This window comes from Haliotis rubra, unplaced genomic scaffold (genome assembly GCF_003918875.1).
Source record: "Haliotis rubra isolate DU_JTF1 unplaced genomic scaffold, ASM391887v1 Scf608, whole genome shotgun sequence".
In the NCBI taxonomy this organism is placed as follows: Eukaryota; Metazoa; Mollusca; class Gastropoda; order Lepetellida; family Haliotidae; genus Haliotis; species Haliotis rubra.
This window is the reverse complement of record NW_025767311.1, coordinates 618,795-632,940: the sequence shown is the minus strand read 5'-3', so window position 1 is coordinate 632,940 and position 14,146 is coordinate 618,795. Positions and strand designations below refer to the sequence as shown.

At 39.1% G+C, this 14,146-nt stretch overlaps 2 protein-coding genes across 12 annotated transcripts in view; one reads left to right on the top strand and one right to left on the bottom strand.

Moving 5' to 3' along the window:
• The window catches only part of LOC124255753 (putative inhibitor of apoptosis), a 41,913-nt gene extending 38,935 nt beyond the window's left edge, over positions 1–2,978 (top strand). For 2 of the 3 annotated variants that reach the window (XM_046689666.1, XM_046689665.1), the window contains exon 2: positions 2,552–2,978. In XM_046689666.1, coding sequence (XP_046545622.1) covers positions 2,552–2,778 — 227 coding nt within the window. In that variant the 3' untranslated portion in view covers positions 2,779–2,978. Of the gene's footprint in view, positions 1–1,507; positions 1,752–2,551 lie in introns of those variants that run through there. The other variant, XM_046689664.1, reaches the window with a different exon arrangement.
• The window catches only part of LOC124255751, a 68,965-nt gene that overhangs the window by 34,962 nt on the left and 19,857 nt on the right, over positions 1–14,146 (bottom strand). The window contains exons 1-6 of one of the 9 annotated variants that reach the window (XM_046689659.1): positions 11,791–12,245; positions 11,390–11,500; positions 10,678–10,817; positions 8,891–8,924; positions 7,890–8,640; positions 6,910–7,409 (exon numbers count right to left, since the gene is read on the bottom strand). In XM_046689659.1, coding sequence (XP_046545615.1) covers positions 7,087–7,409; positions 7,890–8,640; positions 8,891–8,924; positions 10,678–10,781 — 1,212 coding nt within the window. In that variant the 5' untranslated portion in view covers positions 10,782–10,817; positions 11,390–11,500; positions 11,791–12,245 and the 3' untranslated portion in view covers positions 6,910–7,086. The other 8 variants (XM_046689655.1, XM_046689663.1, XM_046689658.1 and 5 more) reach the window with 8 other exon arrangements.

Genomic DNA, 14,146 nt, shown 5'->3' with positions numbered 1-14,146 from the left:
TGGTGTGGGGAGGGATCAGTTATCATCACAAAGCCGCTCTAGTAGTTTGTCGTGGCAGAGTGAATGCCCTTTACTACCGTGACACCATTCTTCAGAATAACGTCGTTCCCTTCTTTAAAGAACACCAAGATCTGCACACATTCCAGAAGGACAATGCTCGAGCGCACACTGCACCTGTTGCAACACAGTTTCTGGCAAACAACAACATTCCTCTACTTCCATGGCCTGCATTGTCACCAGATTTGTCTCCCACTGAACACTTGTGGGATTACATCGGCCAACGCCTCTCACGTCGCCCACACATCAACAATCTTGGGGGAACTTGAGAATGCCTTGCAACAAAAGTGGAATGCATTGCCTCAAAACATAATTCAGAGATTTATCAGTTCAATGAGGAGACGTTGCACCGCTTGTGTTGCTGCTAACGGTGGTCATACCATTACTGACTTTCCAATTTGACTCCATCTTTCTTTCATGGTCAGCTGAATTAAAACTTCAAAGTTTTGCTGGATTGGTTCTTGTTTCTTTTCTTTACCAATCATTGGACTACAAAAGTATGTAAAATTAACACCGATTGCTCATTTATGCTCTTGGAAATCCAAACTAATACAGTTTGTGCGTTTTCAATGATGTTCAGTATATAAAAAAGGGGATGTAGAATCGCATCCACAGTGCCTACCCGATCACCTTAGCCCTAAAATCGCTCTATACAACGGCACCCTTGTCAGATAGAGTTAAGCTAACACATCGAAGGTCCAGTACAGTTATATGTAGGTAGGCTATGTCTATATTCCACGATGGTCAAATTACGTCCATGACACATACTCACAACTGGTCATCAATTATACACATTTATCGTCAGTCCTTCGGTCAAGCTAAATGACATAGTCCTGCCGAGGTATCGCCTCTGAACTTCACAATAACAACTTTATGGTCTGTTTAATCAGTAAATGTGATTATCTTTGACACCTGAAACGGCCTGTATTACAAACTGATTTCTTTAAACACCTAGTTCTGTGTTATTTTGTGGTTGTAAATATCGGTACGTCTGCCAAGTTAGCTGATTCCCCAATCCTCGTTTGAATCATGGTGAAATGTACAGCTTGGATATGCCATTTTCACTCGAGTTGTCGGATATAGCGTCTGTTGTCCCTGCATGGCGGCAGTAATACCTCTTTATACCGCGAATATTCCCCGTGTACACAATGGTATCGATATATTCGACTGTGTTATTTCCAACATACATTCTTCATACACACCACCACCACTACTACTACCACCACACACACACAACCTAATTCCTAAATGACTTTCCCGAACAAGTTTGGATTTATAAAGTGTGATGAAAGAAGACCCTTCAATACGAGATGCATCTTAGATGGGAAAACGATACGAACAGTCACCACTCTCACACAGGACACAGACACCTACAAGCTAACCAACTGACAATCTGATACCGTCTTCACAATGGCACCATGTTCAACATCATGCCAAGGCTGTTTGTCACACCGTGGGTAGTTGGGCAAACAGGATACTACTGCTTTGCATTCACTGTTCTCATCATAACGTCATTTCTATTAAGAGCCGGTTTTCCCGTGCACATGAATTAACGTGTTTGGCGAATATAGACGGGAGACAATTCGGTGTATTCGTCGTCATCGTCAGTCTGCAGTGTGTTGTGAGACAGTTTCGACTGGTGTTATATGCGATCATTGCAAGGGAGGTAACCATGTCAGAACACACAGTGCTCGGTAAGTCCTATATACGCCGGTGTTGGTGGTCACGATGTGCATTGTGTTTACACAGAATGTACATGACAGATGCATCAATAATAGTAATCATACTAACTGTATATACATACACAATACTTTATCCAGTGATGCTCAGGGCTGATCATCGTTTTAATAAAAGGGAACTACTTAGGTTAGACTATTTACCGAGATTTGGTTTTGTGACATTGAATTATCTACATTGATGAAGAACCAATTCTGGTGACTTGTTGTATAATTTATATCCCTCTCAATTTCGGACGAAAGGAATGTTTCAGAACTTGGAAATGTTTCTGTTCAAGGTAATTAAGCTGATATAACGAGCAGACCCGTTTGTAGCTTCATACACTATTATGGATATCAGTATTCTTGCGTATGATGAGAGATACCTGTATGGTATAGAGAAGTGCTGCCTACACACATCCGTGTTTCTCACCAACAGGGATATATAAGTAGTATACATGATTACAAAGTAGTTATACAATACGGTCAAGGTGATTACAGTGTAGGTTGCTTTAATACATATAGGCATATTAGAAAACAGATCAGAACATATCCAAAACGAAATTAGGCTGTTTGTTTGGCTCCTAGCAACGTTGAGGTTTTCACAAGACTCAGTAATTAATATTCCAGCAGCAATAAATAAAATATTGACATAACCATAATTGTTTACATGACAAGTGAGGTCTCGAAGTTCGGATAACTCGATATATTTTCTTGGTCCCATGAATATCGAGACAACGGTGCTCGAATGTACATTTGTATTTCGTATTTTTCCCCAGCCCAGGAGTCCTTGAGTCTACTGCCAAACCCCCAGCAGCACCAGGTTCAGGAGACCACAGGGCTACAAGATGAAGGCCTCTGCAAGGTCTGTCTGGAGAAGACCAGTTGCGTCCTGTTTCTACCGTGTGCCCATCTGGTCACGTGCATGGAGTGCGTGCCTGCTTTGCGCAAATGTCACGTGTGCCGAGCATTCATACGTGGAACTGTGAGAGTTTACAATGAATGAGAATTTGTTGTGAATCTTCAACAAGCCTCATTATAACTGACTCACAAAAACGTTATTTCAGAACGTTTGCGTAAATCCTTTAACATCGTTCATGTATTAATCTTCAGGTTCATCAAGGTATTTTTGTGCATTTAATTCAAAATGAAATAAATGTCTTCAGTGTGACCTGGATGTTTGCTAAATGAAGCATACATGCATCAGTTGATTGTACATGCTGGCGATATAATGAAGTAGTAAAAAATAACATCCTTTGCTTGTTTAGGTATAGTGTGTTTCCGATGACAATTCGTCTTACAGTCTTATAATTAAAGTTTTGTTTCACCCAATTAATGAACGAATCCTACTTTCCAGATCTTGATTTGCCAAAGCCAGTTCTTTTGTGTGCAGACGCTGATATTCAGCACGTCGCATCTTCATCCTAGAAAATGACTACAACGCCAACTTGTTAAATTTCAATACCCGCGAAAACCATTTCAAACTTCTGTGTGTGTATTCTATGTGAGGCTTACAAACCGACAAACGAAGCCAATTGGGCTTATAGATATTTATGAGTGGTCATAAACAGTGTATGTATGCTCTTAAAAATGTAGGGGAACCTGAACTTTCAATTTAGATAGGACATATAAGTGTTAACAAACTTTTCAAAGGAAGACATCGTATCTACGCACAGCCATTTCACACCTAAACATGTTAGTGAACGCTATGTATTGTCCTAGCTATCCCTAAACACAACGGATGCACATGCACAGCGCAGTAGCCCCATACACGTGCATGGGGTGTCATTCTTGATTTTGACGGTTTTCAAGAATGTCGATAAATCACTGTAGACCATTTAATTTTGACAATCATCTTCCATCACACAGTTGTTAGTGTTTGTTTATAGTAGTTTTGTTTGTTTCTTGAAAATGACAATGGTACACATGCAAATTTTACGTCATACACCAATCATCTTTCAAGAGCGATTACTGTACAAACAACTATTGTCATAAGGAAGTGCAAGTGGTGATACACTCTCAAAACATTCATTATCAAAATATCAACACTGAGTGACTCCGATATATCTCCCATTTATTTTCAATCGTAAATTAAAAATGAAGACCCCTACTTTTTTTAAGGGTATATAAATAAAACTGGGGCGGCTAATTTGAACCATCTGCCCATACACAATGCCGGTAGTTAGAGGTTTGGTATTTTACAAGCCACATTTTCCACGCCAGATGTCCATCGACAGAAGGTGCATGGCAGTACTGCCAGTAGTAACGATATTGTGTGCACCAAGTTATAGACCAAGCTGCAGACCATCTGCGTGGAGGTGTTGTTAATTTTTAGCTACCACCTGTTTCATTAAACTGTACATATCAAATTATGTGTGATGTGTTTTGACGATCGCTGTAATTGTATAAGTATAAGCCCAGGCTTGAATAACATGTTATCCAAAAACAAGGAAGGGTAATTAAGTTAGGTGATAAACAAGCAACATTCCTGGTGACTTTCGATATAAGTGTCGTGAAATGACACATCTGATTGCATTCGAAGTCTTAATGTCATGTCATATGATTGCACGATAGTTATAAAGTTAAGTGTAAGTTACCTGAGCACCGGCGTGAAGGTTAACTCGTTAATAGCTCTCGCGGTGTTGACCTATTTTTGCATGCACACGCCTTTGGTTTCTATACATAGACGTATGTATGGAATACTGTAAGGGACATTCTCGCGATCTCGCATTCTCGCGATCTCGACCTTTGGAAACAAGCTAAAAATGCCAAAATTGCGAGAATGCAAGATCGCGAGCACACGAGATTTGGCAAAAATATCGCGTTCTCGCGATCTCGCATTCTCGTGTATTTGGTACATAGCACTTTTTGTCAAAAGTCGACAACGCGAGTGTGCGACATTTGTACATGCTGTCAAATCTCGCAAAATAGATAAAATGTGTCAGTGCGCGCGTGTCTCTCAATGTGAGAGAGAGAGAGAGTGTGTGTGTGTGTGTGTGTGTGTGTGTGTGTGTGTGTGTGTGTGTGTGTGTGTGTGTGTGTGTGTGTGTGTGTGTGTGTGTGTGTGTGTGTGAACAAGGATATGGAGCTGAGGGAGGAAGAATCATAATTAGGTGGCATAAACCTGGGATTCAAACCCACGACAGACGCATGTCTGTACTACAGTATATACCGATGCTTGGTGGCACTCAGCCATTCGTGTCCTTTCTGGCATGTGTCTTACACCGCTTTCAGTAATATCACGACGGGAGTTACCCAAATACACCCACTTTGCTACGTCAAGAATCGAGCCATCGTTACTGCAGTAACAACTCCGCTTGAAGTAGTGAATATCTAATGAGTGATAACGCGGTAGTCACGTGACATGAAACGAGTGTTTCCGTGAAGTGTGTAGCTGCTTACAGCGAGAGGGAGAGAGAGGGAAGCATATGCATACATTGCTACACGGATATCAGTCACAATGCAACGTGCCCGTACAACTGAAGGGAGACAACCCTGCGTTGTGTTCTCGTGTCGATTAAAACAAACTACATGATTACTTTTACTTCATCGGTTGTGTCATATAAGTCGCCATGTTGTGAACAAAAAGCAGGGGAACCTGAACATTCAATTTGGATAGGAACTTCAAGCGTTAACATACTTTTCAATGTCTTATTTCTCTTTATCACCATCCCTAAACACAACGCATGGGATGCACGTGCACAACCCATCATTCTTGATTTTGGCGGTTTTGAAGAAGGTCGGTAAATCATTGTAGACCATTAAGTTTGATAATCACCTTGCATCATAAATTTGATGACTTCATCACAAAGTTTCAGACCAACTTGCATTTGAAATACTTGTAAATGTTCCAAAAATCTTCTGTAATCAGTTAATTTATTTTCTCACCGTTGTTAGTGTTTCATTTCTAGCCGGTTATTTTGCATTTAATGAAAATCGTACACATGCAAATTTCACGTCATACACCAATCGTCTTTCAAGAGCGATTGCTGTACAAACAAGTATGGTCATAAGGAAGTGCAAGTGGTGATGCACTCTCAAAACATTCATTATTATCATATTAACATTGATTTGCTTCGATATATCTCCCAATTGTTTCAATCGTAAATAAGAATGAAGTTCTCCTACTTTTTATACATACAAAGTGTCATGGTGACTTCATAACAAAATATAATATGAATGGCTTGCAAGGCCAGCTTTCCAGTACAAGATGTTTTAATAGAGTCTATACATATTGGTAGTTGAGATGGCAGAACTTTATGCATGATCAACTTCTTTATTGTAACAATGGTGACGTCGGGTCATCCATAATGTTTTGTCATCTCTATACCACCAACTTCTAGAATGCCACTCAAACAAGTTGGTAGTTAGTTGTCTGATGTTATCTGCAGACAATCGTTTACTAGTGACAACAAACAAAGGGAGAATCCTCGGAATAAGCAGTGTAGGGTAGCAGTGAGTGAGTTTAGTTTTACGCCGCACTAAGCAATATTCCAGCTATATGGCGGCGGTCTGTAAATAATCGAGGCTGGACCAGACAATACAGTGATCAACAGCATGAGCATCGATCTGCGCAACTGGGAACCGATGACATGTGTCAACCAGGTCAGCGTGCCTGACCACCCGATCCCGTTAGTCGCCTCCTACGACAAGCATGGGTTACTGAAGGCCAATTCTAACCCGGACCTTCAAGGGTCATGTAGGGTAGCAAATATGGAAGAAAAAGAAAGAGGAGACGCCAGATACAGTTATCAGGTTAAACGATATATAGATAGCATTCGTACCAACATTTGTATTACGAATACATTGTGTATAGTTAACTAAACGTTAACCGGGTATCAGTCCGTACAACTGGGGTTTCTTGGCCTAGGCTGAGTATCCAGGGTATGAATGATCTCCACAGAATTACTGGTCTTCATATAATTTGAGATGTGAGCTGCGAGACAAGAGATAGCTCCACTTACATACCTAAGGAATTTATTCCGGAAGATTTAACTGAATTCAAAGGCGCATAGTGTTGCAATATCCAGTAATACTTTCTCAAAATCTGTCTAAATAAAGACCAGGGGTTGAGCGTTAGTGTGTGTGTGCATGCATACATGTATGAATATAATATATGTATGTAACACATTTGAAATCGGTTTCAAAGATTTTATTTGCTTTTTGTTATAAGTAGATAGAATTAAAGAATAAAACACCAGATAACAACGTGTTTTGGATGCCTATAGTTGAACCTTCACTAGCTCAGGTGGTGGGATATCATTAGAAAGAAGAACTTGTTATCCTCTGTCAGGTTTGATAGTCGGAGAGACACTCACCAATCCCACTTCATCACCTCAGCTTCTATACCTTCCCAGCCTATGGTGCAACGCTCGTTGCACGTCCACAAGATTCTCATCAATGATGCAATCGTTGCTTTACGCGAGTTCTTCTGTTTCCACATAGTGAATGCGGCAACAACTTGAAGCGAGATAGATCTTGGGTTTTTGGCAATTATACCTTCTCGACTGATTTTGGAGATTTTCATTTCTGCTGCTATCAGCTCCCATTCAGCACCGACGTGTGTTGCAATACTCCCGATGAGTTTGTCAGAAACGATCAATTGTTGGCGGTCATGAGACTCTCCCTGGAACCATTCTTCAACCCCACATGCAAAAAGAAGACAACATCAGAAACTATCTAATTGGTATTCTCCCATACTTGACTTGAGTATACCATATGTTAAAATGACCTGATAGTTTTCTCATTTTGTACCACTGTCTATTTATAACATTTGCAAGGATGAAATTTAGTTAAGTACGCTCAAGCTAAAAATGGCTGCAGAGGCTGAGGCCCCAAGTGTTCTTGAAACATGGGTAAAATCAGAGACCATATACCGATATATGGTCTCTGGTAAAATATTCTGCTTTGTTTGTTTTTGTGAAATAATTTAAGTTTTTTCCAGGCACTTCAAATCTGTGTTTTTTCACATATCAAACTAGGCTGAGATATACATGTATACTGGTTTCACCAGTATTGGGCTAGATTGTGAGATATTTGCGTATGTTGAGATAGATCATCCATGGTGAAAGTGTACCAGATACGAAACTTGTTTATTGGATAGAGATAAAAACATACCAGGTAGGTCTTCCTGATCTGGCTTGCCTTCGCCTCCAGTTGCCTCTTGACGAGATACAGTGCGATTGGTGAGGTTTTCCTGCGTAAGGGTATGTAGTTCATCGGTAAGTTCTCGTCTAAATGAAGTAAGTTTGTTGAGGAGTTCCTCCTTACCCTCTGTCTGTTCCTGCCTCAGTGACTGCATTTCCCTCAGTATCTCTTGATCGCTTTTGGAAAGTGTGTTAAGGATTTCCTCTTTTCGCTCTCTCAGGGTCTTTATTTCATTCAGAAGCTCTTGGCGCTCTATGTCGTCCGGTTTAATGTTTATGGCCAAAGTCAATGTGTCTTCTTTCAGACCCAGGTCATTAAATACCGTCTTAATTTGACGCACATGCTCTTCATAGTCATCCCGAGACAAACTTAAGCTGGTATTATGAGCATATTTGTTCCGTAAGTTTCTCAAGATGCTGACTTTGTCACTGTACTTATTGTTAATTGTTCTCATGAGGGTGTAGTCAATAAACGCTCTACACAAAACTGTCATATCCCAGGCCTCCACGTTGCCAGTTTTAATTGTATTATCATATCGTCCATTTTCTGACTTTGGTTTGTGATCATTAAAAAACGATTCCCCTGAGGTTTGGTCGTCCTGCCATGGGTTACTCTTCTTCCGTTCCCATAACGTTTTAAACAGCTGACGTAGTTCAGGGGCTATGGCCTTGTTGAGAATCCTTAATCCCTTGTAGTACAGGAGCTCTTCCTCTGATATACTCTGTGGACCCTGGAAAAGATGTATAACCATAGGTTAGTAGAATACACTCAACAATACAATGACAAACTTTAAAATAACATATTCTCTCGTGTTTATCAATTTTGATAAAAAATTGCATGCAAATATATTATTCTGTTTCAGATACTTCGAAGTCGGCTTCAACCGATTGTCAGTTTCAGAATATTTAATGACACCTCTAACAAATCCATTTTCAGTTCCTAAAATATATGGTGGTCAGGGTATAACTTACGGCCATGTTTTCCTCAACGTGTCTTGACTGAAACCTGAAATGATAATACAGTGGCAGTATTATCAGTATCACGATATATCCTCCCCCTTTTGCTGCTCATCATCATTATCCTCGCCATCATTTTCAATGTGGCACAGGGAAACATTCCAGCTTCTGTAAGCTGGAGCTGAGCTGGATATTGGCGCTATACAAATATAATATAATGCCTTTAGTTTCTTTATTCATATGAATGTGAATGTAGGGCATCGGCCCATAGTACAACGTTATACATTGGCAGCCTTCAAGCTGTAGGACGACGATTGTTAGCATAAAAAATAAACAAGGCAAGATATCTTAAAACCAGAGTGAGTAGCATTACTCATCAGTCGATTTAATTTACACAAGGTTGGATGGGTGAAAACATCGACAGGGATAAAACGTTTCCGTAGATCATCATAGGCAGTACATATCAATAAGAAGCGGTACTCATTTTCCACATAGTTACAGGAACACATTTCACACTATCTTAAGCTTTTTGGTTTATTTATATATCTACCAGTTTCTATATTCAATTGGTGTGAACTACACCTGAACCTCGCTAAGGCAATACGACATTTCTTGATAGTTATGCAATGGAGATATGGCTCAACACCAAAAATAAATTTAAGTTGAGAATATAGGTAAGTTTTTGAGCCATTAGACAACGAGGAATGCCATTCCTGTAAGTATATGTTTTGGACTGAATGGATATGAATTCAGAAATAAAAAGGTTTATACTAAGAATAAATTGATTTTCCCATACGTATCCAAAACCCATTGTATACAATAAGTTTTTTAATTTTGATGTCCAGTTAATTTTACCGTTTGGAGCATCTAACAGTAATAAATTGTAACATTTCTTAGGGAAACGTATGGAAGGCATATTCAACACTTTGTACCAATACATAGTACAACGTTTGTACGCAAAGATATACATAGGGTATCTCCCGAATTCGTCACGTACAACGTGGTTAGGGGTACTTAGTTTAACACAGAGTAAGTATTTACAAGCTAAGCACTGTTTCAATCGATGAATTACAATCACAGTCTAGACCCCATACTTCGGCAACATACAGCAAAATAGGCAGTACTTTAGTGTAAACAATTCTGAAGAAACCATCACATTTCCTGTGCTCAAATTTGTATAAACTTTTCAAAATGCCGAACAAAAGCCTTTTAGGATTGTAAAATAGCGCTCTCAAAATGTTTATGCCATGACAATGTTTGTGAAAATACTATTCCCAAATATCTATATGAAGAAACGCACTCAAATAATTTACCTCCTAGATACCATTTTTCGTGCTTAGTAAGGATGCTACCATTTCTAAACACAACAATTTTGCATTTATCTGAAATGACATATAGCTTATATTCCTTGCAATGCTGTTCAAGGACATTAATACGTTTTTGTAGCCCATAGATGGTGTTATGGAATAGAATGATATCATCAGCAAATAGAAGGAGAAACAACTGAGTTAATTCTGGTTGTAACTGTATGCCCGGGTAACACAACGATTCTATACTATCAGCTAAATCGTTTATAAGAAAGGAGAACAAGAAGGGACTCAAGACACATCCTTGACGAACTCCAATATTACAGTCGAACAACTGTGAAAAAGAATTATTGACTTTAGTGCAAGATTTAACACAGCTATAGATGGATTTGATGCAACCTAGCATCTTGGGTGTTAATCCTTTCTGTTGCAAAATTAACCATAATGTCGATCTATTTACCAAATCAAATACTTTCGAGAAAGCATACAACTTACCCTTTTCGATAGAATTCTCTGTGTAATAGAATGAAGAATAAAGATGTTGTCGGCGGTTGAGTATCCTGTTCTAAACCCTGCCTGTGCCTCGGATATTTTAGCATAAGCTTCAGTCCAAAATATAAGTCTGTCGTTAATCACTGCAATATAAAGTTTGCTAAATACACTGAGAATAGTAATTCCTCTATAATTTGAAACTGAATCACGATCTCCCTTTTTATGAATAGGGATAATAAGACCAACCGACCACTGAGCAGGAAACTGACTGACTGACTGACTGACTGAATTTGGTTTTACGCCGCTTTTAGCAATATTCCAGCAACATCACGGCGGGGGACACCAGAAATGGGCTTCACACATTGTGCCCATGTGGGGCTGAGCAGGAAACACACCATTATCAAAGATCATGTTGAATAAAACTGTTAAATACGGAACAAGAATATCAGAAGAAAACTTGAAAAATTCAGAAATTAACTTATCATCACCCGCAGATTTAGAGCACTTGAGGGTATTTATGGCAATATAATGTAATACAATACAATACAATATAATATGTAATTGTTTTCTGATTATGTTTTGGGTTATACATGCGCACAGCAAGCATACACACACAACCACAAACAGACACTGACACAAACATATATATACAAGCACACACATACAGATTTACACACACAGACACCACATACCTATACACACAAAACAAACTCACTTCAGTTAACAGGGAGTGACTTGGGCCGCGATATCGCGATTTTCTCGCATCAATTGCTATAAGTTCGCACTCAAATTTATCTGCAGCCATTTAAAATCGCATCCTGCTCAACTGTACGATTAGAAATAATAAAGTGTTTAAATCTGTTTTACTGAGAAAGGCTTTGTCGTTATTTTGTTCTGTCAAAGATATTCCCGTTGCTTTCTACCATAGGCGCCCGACTCTGATATATTTATAAGCATGACCTACATATATAAGTTATATCTTATATATATAAGTCATGCTTATAAATATATCAGATTCTGATATATTTATAAGCATGACCTACATATATAAGTTATATCTTATATATATAAGTCATGCTTATAAATATATCAGAGTCGGGCGCCTATGCTTTCTACCTAATTTTAATCTTCGAAACATAACTTCCGGTATTGAACTTCGAACATTGTTACACAGTGCTGTACATTCGTCACCACTCGCCCCTTTCCGTAACCCGCTATTCGGCTTGTCCTGGAATAACCCGGAGTTGGTCACGAATGGGAAGCGTTTGTCAGGACGAAACCGAGCCGAGCCGAGCCGGGCCGCTATTATGTTTCGACTTACTGACACACCTTTCTTATATCTTATTTATATAGGTCATGCTTATAAATATATCAGAGTCGGGCGCCTATGGTCTGTCCTTGCATTACATTGTATTATGGGCCTGTGGTCGCCATTTTCCATTTTCCTCATGTGATACGTGAGGATATACTGAAAGTTACCGCGTGAGTAAATACCGATAGAAGAAGTTGTTTAGGTAAGGTTAGACTGAAGCATCAGACAGAGAGTTGTTGATAGAAATACTAATATGTACAGTTACATACATACCTTAGGGCATTCGTGACCAACTCGTGTTATTCCGGGACAAGCCGAATAGCGACTCGTGCCCCTCTGGAAGGATTTCAAATTTGCGTAGGAACATCAGAACTACTTCAAACAGGAACGATAACTCTATTCCTGTTTGATTCCAATGGTACTTAATATCACCGAAGTACTCATACATTGTATTGCTGTTATTGTTTTTCTGTTTATTCTAAAGAATTAAACCTCCTTGGTACAACTAAAAGAAAGAAAAAAAAACATATTTGTTAAAGACATATTCTGACGTAATTATTACCAGATATTCACCTTATATTTCCAATTATATTTCTGAAAGGGTTTAATAATCACAAATGGGATTTGTTTTAATGAATATGCAATTAAAATTTGTAAAAAAAAACCCGCTACATTAAATCCCAAAGCAGAAACTAAAAAAATGACTTGTATAATATTTCTCAAACTGAACATACGTGTAACCTTGCTGTCATACCCCAAGTGGACTTTTAATTGAATTCGCTGAAAAATATATGAATGACCACAAGGTCAGACTAAAATATTCCAAGAGAATTGAAATATATGCCCAATGTTAAAGATTAAAGTTGATTAGTTACATACAGATATAATATTATTGTTTTGAAACTCGTAGCGATTTATAATTACATTTCCTAAAATTGTTGGAAGCGCACGTACAATCTCCATAGCAAGCCCGCAAGATCGTCAGAAACACTCTCAGTTGGACCCATGAGAGCCGTTATGTCAACAAACGCACGTGCGTGTATTTGAATCTCTCGTCGTCAATCGCATGATTCTTATCAAAAACACCATAATAGGCAGCAAAATCCTGTTAGCTACGTTCTTTGTACTTTCAATATGACGATATATATTTTTCATGATTTTTTAAACAATGACATAATGCCATAAACGATTTAAGTACTCAGGATTATTTTTACCAAAGCACCGCAGTCATTTACGCGCTTTCTGATTGGTTTGTCGTATTTTCGCACATAACAAGCATCGAGAGGGGACCATTCGTCACCACTCGCCCCTTTCCGTAACCTGCAAGAAGACTCGTCCCCAAACATAACTCCTAAACCAATGCTCCGAATCGCTTACAAAAAATCACACAGATGCGCACCGTTGAGTTGAGTTGAGTTGAGCTTTACGTCACATCGGCATTTTTCCAGCCATATAGTGACGAGAACAAGTTTGCATTAGTAAATATTGTAAGTACATACTCGGAATGAGTTTTATTTCAAAGACATTTATTGATTACATTGTCATTCAAAAGCAGAAAAAGTCATAGCATCAAATTTAAAGGCAGGCGGTTTGTTACATTTCATAGTTACAATTTACGGTTGTTACATTTCACAGTTACAATTTATGATACAGATCAACTTCTTTCAGGTAGTTCAGTATCTGATGGGCGCTCACGCGAGAGAACAGATCTTTTAGGTTTGTTGCATCATAATGTGAGTCCCTTGCAGGCGATAAGTCCACGCATTCAAGCAGAATATGCTTGACGGTGAACACCTCATCTCAACAGACACACATGGGGGGTCCATCCCCATCCGTTTTCAGCAGATAGTCATGTGTAAATCGACTGTGGCCAATACGACATCGTCGTAAAATTACCTCATCGCGTCTTGACTGACAACCCAAGTAGGTATAACCGATTGTTGGCTTCAATTCATGGAGTTTGTTTCTTCCTACTTGAGTGTCCCACCTTTTTTGCATCAGGTCCAGAGTATAGCTTTTGATAGTGGGTTTGAAGTCACTGTATGGGATTAGCAGTGGAGATAGGGGCTTTTCGAGAGCTGCTTTTGCTGCAGCATCGGCCTTAGTGTTACCTGCTATGCCGACGTGACCCGGCAACCAGCAGAGGATGATGTCATATTG